This window comes from Sylvia atricapilla, unplaced genomic scaffold, assembly GCF_009819655.1.
Source record: "Sylvia atricapilla isolate bSylAtr1 unplaced genomic scaffold, bSylAtr1.pri scaffold_72_arrow_ctg1, whole genome shotgun sequence".
Taxonomy (NCBI): domain Eukaryota; kingdom Metazoa; phylum Chordata; class Aves; order Passeriformes; family Sylviidae; genus Sylvia; species Sylvia atricapilla.
The window spans coordinates 173,653-190,020 of NW_027077157.1; the positions used below are offsets into that span (position 1 = coordinate 173,653).

The 16,368-nt window shown below is 48.9% G+C and overlaps 2 protein-coding genes across 2 annotated transcripts; one reads left to right on the forward strand and one right to left on the reverse strand.

The window, feature by feature from the left end:
• Positions 1-3,727: 3,727 nt before the first annotated feature.
• On the forward strand, positions 3,728-14,022 carry LOC136375013 (olfactory receptor 14J1-like). The gene is made up of 2 exons (XM_066340371.1): positions 3,728-3,978; positions 13,066-14,022. Exons 1-2 carry the CDS (start codon positions 3,877-3,879, stop codon positions 14,020-14,022), a joined length of 1,059 nt encoding a protein of 352 aa, XP_066196468.1. The 5' UTR covers positions 3,728-3,876.
• LOC136375014 (olfactory receptor 14J1-like) lies at positions 4,384-5,301 on the reverse strand. Its single transcript, XM_066340372.1, has one exon. It carries the CDS (start codon positions 5,299-5,301, stop codon positions 4,384-4,386), a length of 918 nt encoding a protein of 305 aa, XP_066196469.1.
• Positions 14,023-16,368: the final 2,346 nt, after the last annotated feature.

Genomic DNA, 16,368 nt, shown 5'->3' on the forward strand with positions numbered 1-16,368 from the left:
ACTTTGCAGAGTATCAACCGAGTTCTCGCAGGAATCCAACAATTCTACTAAAATCCTGGCCACCTCGGCTGGCACTGGGCTTTCTGTTCTCTGCACACAATCAAAAGCTGCTAGACTGGGTTTCCCTTTTTTGCAGGGACCTGGCTTCAAACACTAACAGTTTTAGGCTCACAAAAGAAACAGCCGGGGTCCCTTGCGCCCCTAAACACATTGAGCCAAAAAAATTTAACAAGGTCTTGCCAAAATTCTCACAGATTTCAGCCGGGACGTAGCACAGACCCTTCCGCAGGAAAGCGGGGGGGGGACCTTGATTTTACACTGCTTTTCTGCTCCTCTGTGGTTGAGGACTAAGCCACTAGCACTTTAAGATACTACCACACACTGGCAACTGCAAACCTCACAAACAGATAATAATATTTCTTTTTAACTAAAACATCCACTCGCCAAAAACTCTCCGCGTCTTACATAGAGCTAAGGAACGTGGCTTGAGGTTGCGCAAGCCTAGATTCCTCTGCGGTTACCAGGGGAACAAATCCCCCCCAATCACCGCGGCTGTGTCGGGCATTCACTTTGAAAAGGAAACCCCTTACCCTTGCTTTTTTTTTTTTTTTTTGTTTGTTTTTTTTTTTTTTTTTTTTTGTTTGTTTTTCCTTTTTTTTTCCTTTTCTTTTAAACAATTTGTTCACTCACAGATGTTTTTCTACTAAACAAAACACTGATTCAAATTACAGATAGACTTCAATCACGACATAAACTTGCAAAACTTCCAAAAACACTCACAAAGGTTAGTAACACGCAGCAAAGTCACACAAACCAAAACGCGTACTACACAAGCTTTTACAAACCACAACACATACGGTACACAAATGATTCTTTTCTTCACCAAAACGCACACAATCACCAAACCACAGGACCACCACACACACACCTTTGGCGTGGGACTACGACCCATGACAGCACCTTCTGTGCTCCAAAACTCGGGCCGGCCTTTCAGATTATGGATCACCAAGGCACACCTTTAAACTACAAGCCGAGATCAGAGCCACCACTGTTCCCCAAACCAACAAAACTTGCAGCCTTGGGGCCGCTGCTGCCCTCCCCTCTACGGGACGGAGCTTTAAATTACCAAAATCGGAGCCCCCACTGCTCTTCAAACAACAAAACCTACGGCCCTGGGGCCGCTGCTGCCCTCCCCTCTACGGGAGGGAGCTTTAAATTACTAAAATTTGAGCCACCACTGCTCCCCAAACCAACCAAATCTACGGCCTTGGGGCGGCTGCTGCCCTCCCCTCTATGGGAGGGAGCTACAAGTTACCAGCTCTACTTGGAACACAACCAACCATTTACAAGATTCCGCAGAGTTTCCAAAACCCAGTCAGGCTTCTGCTTTGCATAAGACGTCTCTTATGATTTATAAGCCGCCTTTATTTCAACGTACCTGTTCCCAATATTTTAAACATACCTTTTGTTCGTAGTTCCAGCAGGCTCTGGTCTTTCCCCGGGGGTGTCAGCGGGGCTGTGGGAGCCCCTCTTCCCAGGAAATTCTGGGCGGGCGCCCTGAGGGGTCCTAGACCCCGATGGCCCCCTCGGCCAGAGAGAGCAGTGTCCTGCCGCAGTTGCCAAAATGATTTGTTAAAAAAATATGGATATTGATCTAATACCAATATCCAACTATGACGGACAAAGACTCTCTAACAGTTTGAAGTTAGAAAGTGTATGTTTATTACGACGCCGGGCAGTGTGAGGGATAGCTCCCAAATACACACGCGCAATTTACAGATGATCACAGGGTCTTTTTATGTACAAGTGTTGAATACCCAAAACACAAATGCATATTCATGACTCTGGTCCACCCCATTCCCTGCTTCGGGGTAAGAAACTGGGGTTTGGGATACAAACTTTTGAGGGAAGGTAAGGGGCATGCAAGTTGCTATGGATACCAGTGCACTCAACAGTAACAAGTAACAGTAACCAAACTTCTAACACTTGAACAACTAGGAGTCCCTTAATTTTATTCACTTCACTGGGCATCTCCCTAGCTGCCCTCCTGGGTCACGGCAGGGAAAAGGAGGCAAAAGGAGGCTCCCTGTGTGCCCTGCTCCCCTGTCCCTGAGGTGCTGAGAGCTCTGCAGCCCCTGCTGCCATCCCACCTGCCCAGGCCAGCACAACAGCCCCGGCCTTGGGGCCCTCCAGAGCTGCTCCTGCTCCAGGCCCAGGGCCCATCCCAGAGCTGGGGCAGCCACAAAGCTGTGCCCATTTCTGTTCATGGCTGCCCTGAGGAGGATGGATCCTCAGCCCCTTGGAGGCTGCTTGTGGAGAGTTTCTCAGAGGAATGGCTGCTTAGCAAGGGCCACGATAAAGTCAGAGTGCAGCCATCAGCTACGTGACTGGTGGCAAGTATACATTTCCCCTGAGAATGGATGCAACAGGGATGTTGAAAATACATAGTATGCAGAAAGATACATAAAGCAAAGAAATTTGCAACAGCAAGGCCAAACACAAAAACTATATGCGTCATAGAAAGTAACCAATAATGATCTGTAGTTTTGCAGTGTGCATGAGCTAATTACTGTCTGTATAAATATGGTAACTTTGGAAGCAATAAACTGAGACTTGTTGACCATGATAGCATGAGACTCGTCTCCCGCGGCTCATTTCTAACAGCTGCTGATGAATTTTACTACTGCAGAAGCCTCTTCTTTCTTAAAGTCTTCAGTTCAGGAATTCAGTGAGAAAAGCTCATAAACATTTGTTTAAAAAAGCCAAACAAAAATAGCCCGTGTGAATAATCTAGGTTTTCAATTATTATGTATTTAATTAGAAAGATTTCACAAGTGTATAAACTGAATATACTTTATTGAAAATAAATAAGAATGAACACTTTTGTCCAGTTTAATTCTCCTGTGTATAGACTGAAATCAGCAATGTCCAATTGATATTGATCTCCAGCACCTTCTAATGCAATCCATTGATATGAAAATCAAGATCCTTCATGGCTGACACTCAAACAGACTTTGTCCCACTCCCTCCCCACCATTTCCCTCATCCAACCCCCGGCACTCCTATGGATCAGGAGCAGTGTGGCCAGCAGGACCAGGGCAGTGATTCTTCCCCTGTGCTCAGCACTGGTTGGGCAGCACCTCGAGTGCTGTGTCCAGTTCTGGGCCTCCCAATTTAGGAAGAACATGGAAGGGCTGGAGCATGTCCAAAGAAGGGCAACAAACCTGGTGAGGGGTCTGGAACACAAGTCCTGTGAGGTGCAGCTGAAGGAGCTGGGGTTGTTTATCCTGGAGAAGAGGAAGCTCAGGGCAGACAAGGCAGTGTCAGGGCAAAGTTTGGACTTGATGATGTTCAATGTCTTTTCCAACCGTGCTGTTTCTGAGATTCTCTGAAACCACCCTTGCAGCAGCTGCAGGATGAGCCCTGGGCCTCCTCTTCAGAAGGTGCAGCAGCCCAGGTCCCTCAGCTTCTCCTCACAGCCCCAAAGCCCATCCTGTCAGTCCTGCAGAGCCTCTGCAGCTCCTCCTCATGGCCCAGAGCAGGGAGCCCCACAGCCAGACACAGCAGCCCAGATGTGCCCCCCTGGGCTGTGGTGCCTCTGGCAAGGAGCAGCACCAGGCACTGCAGGAGCATAATGTCCAGCGCAGTGGGGATGGATCAGGCCCTGCTCTGCTGCTCCTTCCTGTCTCCCCCAGGGACCTTGCAGAGCCCCAGCCATGCTGTTTGCCCCCAGCCTGCCCACGGCCAGCCTGGGGCTGCTCACGGGGCTTTTCTGTGCTGGGCATTGGCCTGGGCGTGTTCTGGAGAGAGCCTGGGCAAGGAGGCTGGAGCCCCCAGGCCCTGCCCTGAGGCGTCAGCGCTGCCCCAGCAGTGCCCATGGCCTGTCCCTGCTGCAGCCCCGGCACTGCCACCCCCAGCCCTGTGCCCGGCCCCGAGAGCACTCAGGCCCTACAGCAACACCAGGGCCAGGAGGGCAGCGGGGCAGGGCCACGGGAGCAGCACTGCCAACACCAAGGGCTGCTGCTCCTGGCCACAGCTGCTGTGCCAGCCCTGATCTGCCCCAGCTCTGCACACAGACATTGCTGCTGCAGCTGCAGAGAAGGGAACAAAAGGGGCATCTCTGCAGAAAACTTGGCTGGGAGATCCTTCAGTTCATTTAAAACCACCAAGAGCAGACCCCCTCATTGACACAGTCTGTGGCCAAAAGGAAGGTTGACAGAAACAATATAAGAAGTGGCACAAACGATGATATAGCTATGCTGACAACACGAAAAAAGCAAAAGACAGGAAAAACAACTATAACCAAACCAAGAAGAACTATCAAAGATGACTTTTAATACAATTGATTTGGAGGAGTTGTCAAGCAGTTTAATGTTTCTGACATCATCCAGTGATGAATGCCCTCACTGCAGCCTTGAGCTCCTGGTGCCTCAGGCTGTAGGTGAGGGGGTTCAGGACTGGAGGCGTCACTGAGTACAGAACTGAGAGGTCCAGATCCAGGGATGGGGACGAGATGGAGGTGGGCTTCAGGTAGGCAAACATGGCAGTGCTGATATACAGAGAGACCACAGCCAGGTGAGGGAGGCAGGTGGAAAAGGCTTTGTGCCGTCCCTGCTCAGAGGGGATCCTCGGCACAGCCCTGAAGACCTGCCCATAGGAGAAAACAATGAAAACAAAACAACCAAGTGCTAAAAGGACAGTAACAGCAATGAGCCCAAGTTTCCTGAAATAGGATTTAGAGCAGGAGAGCTTGAGGAACTGGGGAATTTCACAGAAGAACTGGCCCAGGGCATTGCCATGGCACAGGGGCAGGGAAAATGTATTGGCCGTGTGCATGAGAGCATTGAGAAAGGCACTGGCCCAGGCAGCTGCTGCCATGTGGGCACAAGCTCTGCTGCCCAGGAGGGTCCCGTAGTGCAGGGGTTTGCAGATGGACACATAGCGGTCATAGCACATGATGGTCAGGAAATAAAATTCTGCTGAAATGAAGAAAAGAAAAAAAAATAGCTGTGCAGCACATCCTGTGTAGGAGATGTCCCTGGTGTCCCAGAGGGAATTGTGCATGGCTTTGGGGACAGTGGTGCAGATGGAGCCCAGGTCGCTGAGGGCCAGGTTGAGCAGGAAGAAGAACATGGGGCTGTGCAGGTGGTGGCCGCAGGCGACGGCAGCGATGACGAGGCCGTTTCCCAGGAGGGCAGCCAGGGAGATGCCCAGGAAGAGGCAGAAGTGCAGGAGCTGCAGCTGCCGCCTGTCTGCCAGTGCCAGCAGGAGGAAGTGGCTGAGGGAGCTGCTGTTGGACATTAGCAGTGTCTTGGCATGGGGATCTGTAAAAACAGTGATCATGGAATAGTTCAGTATGGAGAGGACTTTCAATATCCCAGCACAGCTTGGTGGCACTTTCCCCCCACTGCCTGCCCAGGGCTCTGCTGCCTGGAGCTGTCCCTGCCTGCAGCTGCTTCCCTGTGCCCAGGGCTGGGCCCTGCCAGTGCTGCCAGAGCCCAGCCCAGCCCTGGGGGCTCAGCTCTGCCCTGCAGACCCCTCCCAGCTCAGGCACTGCCCAGGGGCAGCTCTGGCTCTGCAGGCTCTGATGGCAATATCAGAGCAACCCTGAGGAGGCTTGACAAGCCAACACTGATGGTGCCTGCAATGGACCCTGTGCTGATATCTGCCACTAAATGGCTTAGTAAGATCTGAGAGAAAATTATTTGGTTCTTTTTTCGCAACCTGAGCTGAGAGATGAATATCTATGCTCAATTGACCATCTGGGCAATCTACAGCAGTGGGTTAAAAAAGCAGTATTTTCCTATTTACGCAGCCTCTGCCTTGCTGTGCTCCCTGTATAATCTACTTGGAAATTTTCTTCAGTTAAATGTCATGCTGGGATCAGTACTGAACAATGCAGCATGCTCACCACACAAGGAGAACACTTCCAAACCTTACCAGCTGTCTCCTTCCACCCAGATCTTGTCCCCCAGTGCTGGGAGCAGCCCCCAGGGCTGGCTGAGAGCTGTCCCTGGCAGGCAGCAGAGTCCCTGCCCCAGCACAGTGCCCTGGGCTGCAGGACCCTGCTCTGCAGGACAGCCCTGGGCACCCCTGGCTGCTCCACACAAGACACAATCAGAGAATGTACTCACAGAGTCTGTAGGCATTGGCATGTTCCAGCTGTAGGAGATGACTGCAGGAGCTGCAGCTGCATTGTCCTGCAGCCAGAGGTTCCTGTGCCAAGGTCTGGGAGTGATTCTCCTGCAGTCACTTCTCAGCCCCTTCCCAGCCCTGAGTGATTGAAGCTCTCTGTGCCTGTGTGCTGTGCCCGGGCTGGCTGCAGGCAGTGCCCCAGCCCTGCTGGGCTGGGAGAAGAGCTGCTCAGCAAGAGAAATGTGTTTTGAAGCTCTTCTTGGTTGCCAGGAGCTGCCTCTGTGCCAGGAGCCCAGCCCAGCTCAGCAGCACAGACACAGCACAAGGACTTTAATGACCCTCTCGGGGCTTGTGCTGAGGCCCTGAACATCAGTCCCTCAGAGGGAGATGAAGAAACCTCTCAAGAGCTCCAAGTCAGAATCCAACTCCAAAGTTTCCTGAAGTTTTAATGGGTCCCACTGAGGGACAGGACAGAGAAAGTGTCCCCAGGCCCCAGGCAGAGCAGAGAACTGCAGGCAGTGATGACAGGTGAGGACAAAGAGAAGCCAAGTCCTGGTGTCCTGGGGCACAGCAGCCTCTGTGCCACCAAGGGCTGTGAGGAGACACCTTGTCCTGAGGCCCTGGGGCCTCCTGGCACAGCCTCAGCAAGGCTGGGCACTGTCAGCCCCTTGTCCTGCCCTCAGCATCCCCCTCCCATGGCAGTGGCCTCAAGGATGTGCTGGAAGGAGTCCCTGGGGAGCCTTGGTCAGGAATGGCCCTGGGGGGCTTTATAATGCTCGCAGGGACTGCAAGTTCTTCAAAAGATTTTGAGTTTTGCTCTTGCTTTTGAGTCTCTGAGAAGTTTGTGCAATCCTGGCGTCCAATTATCTGCTTTAATTAGTCCCTTGAGAGGCTTTGTCAGTAACAACACTCAGTGGAACACATTAATGCTTCATAGTACTTCAGTTATTTTAAAGGAACTTGGTGTTTCCATTTGAAGAGTGACAATATGAGTGGTTTGTTTAAGATGGCCCCATCAATATTATCTACTTTAACAAGTCCCTTGGGATTCTTAGTCAGTAACAACACTCAGTGGGGCAATCCAATGCTTCGAGGTTCTCAAGATTTTAAAGGTATTTTGGAATTTCTTTCCCACACTGAGTCTCTGAGAGGTCTTTGTGCAATCCTGGACTCCAATTCTCTCCTCCAAGGACTCAGCGAGGGGCCTGTGTTGGGGATGGACCAATTAATACTTGCAGACATTTTGAGTGTTTCTCTGACTTGGACTCCTGGAAAGGTTTGTGCAATCTCCTCTCAGGCCCTGAGGTTCTAGGGCTCAGCACCAAATGCACCTAGGGGCTCATTAGGATCAAACAGGTCCTGAAAAACCATGGTTGTGCCTTGATTTCCTTCTGGTTTTCTGCAGTTCATTAGGAATTTTTTTTCATAGACTTATGGAGAAATACTTCAAAGGACTTCTAAGAAATCCACCTTCCTATTTTCAGTAATGTGTTTTATTTCTGTTTTCATTACAGAGGAAGTGACTGCAGGGTCTATCAAAAGGAGTTCTGGCAAGCTCAGAGAAGCTGTGCCTTGCGATCTGACCCGGTGTAGACAACCCTGCTCCGCATCCCCCAACCCCATCCTGTCTCTCCTCACTCACCTTGGACCTGCTTTACTTGCAGAAGTGGCTGCACTCAGGCAAAGATGGGTTTTCCTTTTTTTTTAGCAATCTTAAACTCTTCAGTTTCAGATAATCTGCTCAAGTGTGTGCGAAGCCCAAGGGACCACCAAGGAGGTTCCCTTTCCCCAAAGCAGAGCCATGCAAGGAATGATTTAGACACAGAGGAAGTTCTGCCATAAACACAAATCCAGAGTTGGCTGAAGGCAGAATGAGACCAGCTCCTGAAGGACAGACAAGCTTTGAACTCCTTGCAGCTCCAGGCTGCAGGTGGGTTGTTGGGAGGTGTGTGAGTGAGGCCAGAGTGAGGGCAAGGGAAATGCAGAGAGCCCTGGAAGTGCTTCTGTGCAGACAGGCTGTGGGGAAGGGCACTGCAGCCCTGCCCTGGGCCAGGAGAGAGGCTGGATCATCACCCCAAGCTGCCCTGGGCCATGGCAAGGGGCTGTGGCCATGGCCAGTGGCCTGAGCCCACTGCCTGGGCCCCTTGCTCAGGGCTGGTGTCAGTGGCCAGAGGCAGAGGGGATCCCTTGCTGGGGGCTGTGCCATGGCCACCTGCCCTGTGCCGCGCTGGCTGCTCAGGCGCCGCGGAACCAGCAGCAAACGCCACTGCCAGGGCCAAAGGCAGCTCAGGCAGACAGAAAGGGGCAGTGCTGGCCACTGTTTCCATGGCAGCCCTCCCTGGGACACCACACCTGGCTCACCTGTCCTGCCAATTGCCATGGAAACCCGGCTCATTGGGAATGCAATGGTGGACAAAGGTTTGAGTAGGGCCTGTCCCAATAGGACACAGGGTGGTGGTTTTAAACTAAAGGAAGGGAGCTTCAGATGAAAAGAGATAAGGAGAATATTTTTTCATGGTGAGGTTGGAGATCCACCAGGACAGGTTCCCAGGGAGGTGGTCAATGCCCCATCCCTGGAAACATTCCAGTCCAGCTGGGACAGATCTCTGAACAACCTGATCTGGTGAAAGATGTCCCTGCTCATGGTGGGGGTTTGGAGGAGATGAGCCCTGCAGAGCTCTTCCCATCCAAACCATCCCAGGACTGCACGGGGAAAAGGGGCTGCTCACTGGGCTCCATCCACTCCCTTGACTCCTCCTTGTCCCTGCTGGAGCCCACATCCAGCAGCCAAAGCCAGCCCCTTCTCTGGCCTTTCCCCCCTGCCCCAGGGGCTGCCAGAGCCAGGGGGGCACAGGTGACCTTTAGGCTCTGCAGGGCTCAGGCACAGCGGCTGTGCCAGAGTCAGGGCTGAGGTGACACTCTGTGGGCTGGGGCAGAGCCCAGGCACAAATGAGCCTGAAGCAGCAGCTCTGCAGTGGTGGCCACCAGGCCGGGTGGCCAAGGGAGGCTTCTGGCCATGGCCTGGGAGCAGCTGCTGCTGCCAAGGGGCCTTTGGTGCCTCAGGCTCTCCCTGGCACAGCTCCCAGCACGGCACTCTGCCCTTGTGCCCAAGCCCTTCCCTGTGCTGGGGCTGGCCTGGGGCTTTTCCTGCAGTGGGATCTGCCCTGGTCCTGGCACAGGAAAGGCAGTTCCTGCTGGAGCAGGAGGCTCTGCTTAAAGTGGCTTCCAAAAACTCGAACAAGGATTTGTTTAATTCAAAATTTCTTCTTACAGCACTGTGTAATAATGTTATAGCTCCTATATTGTGGAGTAAATGACTCTTATTTTAAAATTTACTCTGTGGTGTGAAGGAATATTTCTGTCTAATCCTGATCAGAATCAGTCATAGCTCTATTTGTAGAAATACATATTCCATTGTTAATCCTATGGGACAAAATGCATTTTTGTTCAATTCTACTTTTCCTTTCTTTTGACAAACTCTGATACTAGCATTGTATGCAGCAGCTCCCAGTCTCCTCTCTGAGATGGAATTTTAAAAGTCTAGGCATCCTAAAGAGGTTTGAGGATCCATGGTGGCTGTTGGCTGTCATTTCTCTACCTCATGACTCAGCAGGAGTTTCTCCAATAAAGAAATGAAGCTTGGGCCTGAAGCTCCCACTCTGCCCATGACAGGAAACGCTGTGAGTGTCTGGGACATCCCGGCTCTTTGGCAGCTTGGGGACTCCTGGCATGTCACCGTGGAGCCCCCGTGAGTGCCTGTGACAGATGGATGCCACTGCAGCCCAAGGTGCCCTGGGATGTCCCCAAGGCATGGCTGGGACTGCCTCTGAGCACAGGGCTCTTGACCATCCCAGCCACAGCCCCTTGCCATGGCCCAGGACAGCTTGGGGTGACGATCCAACCCTCACTTCTTGCCCAGCCCAGGCCTGCAGTGCCCTTCCCCACAGCCTGTCTGCACAGAAGCACTTCCAGGGCTCTCTGCATTTCCCTTGCCCTCACTCTGGGCTCACTCACACACCTCCCAACAACCCACCTGCAGCTTGGATCTGCAAGGAGTTCAAAGCTTCTCTGTCCTTCAGGAGTTGGTCTCATTCTGCCTTCAGCCAACTCTGGATTTTTGTTTATTGCAGAACTTTCTGTGTGTCTAAATAATTCCTTGCATGGTTCTGCCTTGGGGATGGGGAATCTCCTTGGTGGCCCCCTGGTCTTGGAACACACTTGAGCAGATTATCCAAAATTCAGTAGTTTTAGATTGCTTAGAAATGAAGAAAACTCCTTGTTTCCTGATGGCAGCCAATTCTGCAAGTAAAGCAGGTCCAAGGTGAGTGAGGGGAGACAGGATGGTGTTGGGGAATCTGGAGCAGGGTTGTCTACACTGGATCCGATCTCAAGGCACAGCTTCTCCTACTTGGCCAGACATCCTTAGGAGAGATACTGCAATCACCTCTTCTGCAATTTCTGAAAACAGAAATAAAATACACCATTGAAAAGAGAAATGGGTATTTCTTGGAAAGTCTTTGAAAGATTTCTCTATAACTTGAAGAATTAACACTTCCTAACGAACTGCAGCAGACCAGAGGGAAATCAAGGCACAGCCATGGTTTGTCAGGACTTGTTTCATCCTAATGAGCCCCGTGGTGCATTTGGTGCTGAGCTGTGGAACCTCAGGGCCTGAGAGGAGAGGAGATCACACAGGACTCCAAGTCAGAAAGACACCCAAAGTGTCTGGAAGCATTCGTGGGTCCCACTGAGGTCCATCCACAATACTGAGGTCCATCCCCAACACAGGCGCCTCATGGAGTCCTTGGAAGAGAGAACTGGAGGCCAGGATTGAACAAAAACTTCTCTAAGACTCAGTGGCACAAAGAAGTACTTGAATTACCCTGAGTACCTTGAAGCATTGATTAGCCCCACTGAGTGTTGTTACTGGCTGAGAATCTCAAGGGACTCATTAAAGAAGATAATTGGAGCCCATGATTCCATGAACCTCTTACACTCAGTGTCAAAAAAAAAAGTTCTTTACAAACAGTGTAAAGCCTGAAGTATTAATGAGCCACACAGAATGTTTTTGCTGACTAAAAATCCCAAGGGACTTGTTAAAGTAGATAATTGGGGCCATGATTTCACAAGCTTCTTACAGAGACACTCTTAAAGAGGGAACACTAAGTTCCTTTAAAATAACTGAAGTACCCTGAAGTATTAATGAGCCCCACTGAGTGTGGTTACTGACAAAGCCTCCCACGGGACTAATTAAAGCAGATAACTGGAGGCCAGGATTGCAGACACCACTGAGAGACTCCAAGGTAAAAGAAAAACCCAAAGTCCATTAAAAAACCTGCAATCCCTGGAAGCATTAAGGAGCCCCCCAGGGCTATTCCTGACCAAGGCTCCCCAGGGACTCCTTCCAGCACATCCTTGAGGCCACTGGCATGGGAGGGGGATGCTGAGGGCAGGACAAGGGGCTGACAGTGCCCAGCCTTGCTGGGGCTGTGCCAGGAGGCCCCAGGGCCTCAGGACAAGGTGTCTCCTCACAGCCCTTGGTGGCACAGAGACTGCTGTGCCCCAGGACACCAGGACTTGGCTTCTCTTTGTCCTCACCTGTCATCACTGCCTGCAGTCCTCTGCTCTGCCAAGGGAGTAGGGACACTTTCTCTCTTGTGTCCCTCAGTGGGACTCATTAAAACTTCAGGAAACTTTGGAGTTGGATTCTGACTTGGAGCTCTTGAGAGGTTTCCCCAGCTCCCTTTGAGGGACTGATGTTCAGGGCCTCAGCACAAGCCCCAAGAGGGTCATTAAAGTCATTGTGCTGTGTCTGTGCTGATGAGCTGGGCTGGGCTCCTGGCACAGACGCAGCTCCTGGCAACCAAGAAGAGCTTCAAAACACCTTTCTCTTGCTGAGCAGCTCTTCTCCCAGCCCAGCAGGGCTGGGGCACTGCCTGCAGCCAGCCCGGGCACAGCACACAGGCACAGAGAGCTTCAATCACTCAGGGCTGGGAAGGGGCTGAGAAGTGACTGCGGGACAATCATTCCCAGCCCTTGGCACAGGAACCTCTGGCTGCAGGACAATGCAGCTGCAGCTCCCGCAGTCATCTCCTACAGCTGGAACATGCCAGTGCCTACAGACTCTGTGAGTACATTCTCTGATTGTGTCTTGTGTGGAGCAGCCAGGGGTGGCCAGGGCTGTCCTGCAGAGCAGGGTCCTGCAGCCCAGGGCGCTGTGCTGGGGCAGGGACTGTGCTGCCTGCCAGGGACAGCTCTCAGCCAGCCCTGGGTGCTGCTCCCAGCACTGGGGGACAGGATCTGGGAGGATGGAGACAGCTGGTCAGGCTTGGAAGTGTACTCCTTGTGTGGTGAGGATGCTGCATTGTTCAGGACTGCTCGAGGCATGACATTTAACTCCAGAACATCTCCAAGTAGATTATCCTCAGAGCACAGCAAGGCAGGGGCTGCGTAAAAGGGAAAACCCTTCTTTTATTATTCTACTTGTATGCATTGTCTGGATGAGAAATTGCACACAAATATTCATCTCTGTTCAGGGTTTGAAACAAAAATCAATTTTCTCTCAGATCTTACTAAACCAGGCAGTGACAGAAATCAGCAGAGGGCCCCTTGCAGGCAGCACCACTGTTGGTTTTCCAGCCTCCTCAAGGCTGCTCTGAGGTTGCCATCAGAGCCTGCAGAGCCAGAGCTGCCCCTGGGCAGTGCCTGAGCTGGGAGGGGTCTGCAGGGCAGAGCTGAGCCCCCAGGGCTGGGCTGGGCTCTGGCAGCACTGGCAGGGCCCAGCCCTGGGCACAGGGAAGCAGCTGCAGGCAGGGACAGCTCCAGGCAGCAGGGCCCTGGGCAGGTAGTGAGGGGAAAGTGCCACCAAGCTGTGCTGGGATATTGAAAGTCCTCTCCAAACTGAACTATTCCATGATCACTGTTTTTACAGATCCCCATGCCAAGACACTGCTAATGTCCAACAGCAGCTCCCTCAGCCACTTCCTCCTGCTGGCACTGGCAGACAGGCGGCAGCTGCAGCTCCTGCACTTCTGCCTCTTCCTGGGCATCTCCCTGGCTGCCCTCCTGGGAAACGGCTTTGTCATCGCTGCCGTCGCCTGCAGCCACCACCTGCACAGCCCCATGTTCTTCTTCCTGCTAAACCTGGCCCTCAGCGACCTGGGCTGCATCTGCACCACTGTCCCCAAAGCCATGCACAATTCCCTCTGGGACACCAGGGACATCTCTTACACAGGATGTGCTGCACAGCTCCTTTTCTTCCTGTTCTTCATCTCAGCCGAGTTTTATCTCCTGACCATCCTGTGCTACGACCGCTACGTGTCCATCTGCAAACCCCTGCACTACGGGACCCTCCTGGGCAGCAGAGCTTGTGCCCACATGGCAGCAGCTGCCTGGGCCAGTGCCTTTCTCTCTTCAGTGCTGCAGACAGCCAATACATTTTCCCTGCCCCTGTGCTGTGGCAATGCCCTGGGCCAGTTCTTCTGTGAAATCCCAGGGATCCTCAAGCTCTCGTGCTCACAGTCCTACTTCAGGGAACTTGCATTCATTGCTGTTAGTGCCTGTTTGTTATTTGGTTGTTTTGTATTCATTGTTTTCTCATATGTGCAGATCTTCAGGGCTGTGCTGAGGATCCCCTCTGAGCAGGGACGGCACAAAGCCTTTTCCACCTGCCTCCCTCACCTGGCCGTGGTCTCCCTGTTCCTCAGCACTGCTACCTTTGCCTACTTGAAGCCCCCCTCCATCTCTTCCCCATCCCTGGATCTGGCAGTTTCAGTTCTGTACTCGGTGGTGAGTCCAGCCCTGAACCCCCTCATCTACAGCCTGAGGAACCAGGAGATCAAGGCTGCAGTGTGGAGAGTGATCACTGGATGGTGTCAGGAACATTAAACTGCTGGGCAATTTCTGAAAATCACGTGTAATAAAATTCGTGTTTGATACTACTTGTTGTTTAGATAGTGTTTTTTTTTCCTGTGTTTTATATTTTTAATTTTGTCCAAAAGAGTCGTCGATTTTTTTGCCTGTTTTGGTTCACGGTAAATTTGGAAGGAAATTTTTGAATGGGCTTTTTTTTTGTGAGAAACTAATTTAATTTTTTTTTTTTTTTTTAGTTTTCTGGGAAAAGAATTTTTTGGAGAAAAGTTCAGAAAGTATTTGTTTGACAAAATTTTGACAAGCATAAGGAGCGGGTACTATGAAATTAAATAATAAAATTTTTTGCTGTTTTGAAGAGAGAGGACGAAACTGAGAGTTTTTGCCAGGAGTTTGTTTAGTTTTCTATTAGTTTTAGTTTTTCTGGTGCTGGAAAATACTGACTTTCAGGCCCAGTGGGCCGTGGTTGTTATATTTTGTTGGTTTTTTTTGTTTTTTTAGTTTAGAGTAGATTTAAATAATTTTAAGGAAAAAAAAACCCAAAACCAAACACCTAGTTCTAGAAGCTTTTTTGTTTTAATTAGCTAGGTTCATTACAAGGAAAAAAATAACGTTTATTTCTGTTGTTGTTTGTGCATATGATGAACGTACATAGTTTTGAGGACGAAAAAAATAAGGCCGAGGAGTAAACACTGTTTTTTAAAACCAACTGCATTTTTCTTTTTTGTTGTTGTTTTAATTTTAGAGTTAGTTTTAAAGGTACAAAGCACATAGCACATACAGAACAGATGATTCAGGATACAAGTATTATAGTCACTTTAGGATATTCTACTCTTTATTATTATATCATTCATTTACTAAAACTAATTGAATTCCTAACTTTAGAAACACATATATTATATGTGCATACTCTATATAAAAACAATATATAGTTATATCAGATAATGGTAGTGACATTCAATAAAAATTGATATTTACAATGGCTTTTACTTAACAATTAGATTTTTTTGAGGTACACATTGTGTTGTTGTGGGGTGTTTCCATTATTTCTTATGTTTATTTTGGTTTTGGAGTAGAGACAATTTTATGGATGGGTTTGTTTGTACTTGAGGCAGAATTGATTTAAATTGGTTTTTCAAATATTTTTTTAGTATGTATTACAGCGATTTTATTTACTGTATGCAGGAGTATAGACTGGGCAGGGTTTGTTTTGTTGGTGAACTTTGGGTGTTATTTAATTAGGTGGCTTTTGTAAGATGTTGCTTTTAATTTTTGAAATATCTTTTATTTCATGTTTTTAAGACGGTTTTTAACAGTTTTTTGTAATTTATTTACTTTCTCGGCAGCTGGTGTATGGTAGGGAATGTGGTGTATTTATTTAATGTTATGTTCCCTAGCCCAGATGTTGGTAAGGCTATTTTGAAATAAGTTTTATTGTTTGAATTAATTATTAGAGGTATTATGTTTTTAAAGAATTTGGTTTTTAAGGCTTAGAACGGTGTTATGGGCTGTAGCATGAGGTACAGGATAGGGTTTTATTTTTTTTGCTGTGATTTTATCATTGTGAGTACTCAGTGTTTATTTTGGTGTATTTGGGGCTGTGTAATGTAATTAATTTGAAAGGGTTTTTATACTTACATTTGGATTATTGTTTACTATACTACAGGGGCTTTATTTGCTTGACTTGTTTGATTGTAGTACATCTGTTATAGTTATAACAACTTGAGAAATACTATTTATGGTTAGACTTATTTTTTTGGTTTTGTATTTATTTATAGGAGGTATTTTGCTTTGATGCCTTGAAGAATCATGAACTTATTGATTTAGGAATAACTTTTTTTGTGTTGCTAATTTAAATTTGGTTTTTGATAATTTTTTAGTTTGATTTATTTGTTCGTTGCTTTGGGGTTTTTTTATTAGTTTTATTTTTGGGAATATGGGTACTTAAATGGAGGATTTTATAGGTAGGTTTTATTTTGGTAGCAATGTTTTTTATTTATTAGCAGCTTAGATCAGTTTTTTTTCTTATGCTGCTAGTTGGGTTTTTTTTTTACTTTTTGAATTATTTTTGTAGAGTATTGGCTACTATTTATTAATTAGTGTAGAGGTAGAGCTTTTGCTATTTTGTTTTTAGGGTTTAGGGTTAATTGAACAGATTTGAGCTTAGTAAGTAGACTTTTTTTTTTTTTTTTTTTAGTAACTTGTGCCATTTGTTGTGTGGGATTTTATACAGCTGTTTTGGACTTTTGGTTAATTTTTATGATGCGACAGGAATTGTCAGTGAAGAGAGAGTAGCGTGCCATTTTGCTGGTACTTGGTGTATGGAGAAGTCTTTTTAGTACGTGTTATCTGGGTTGTTTTTTT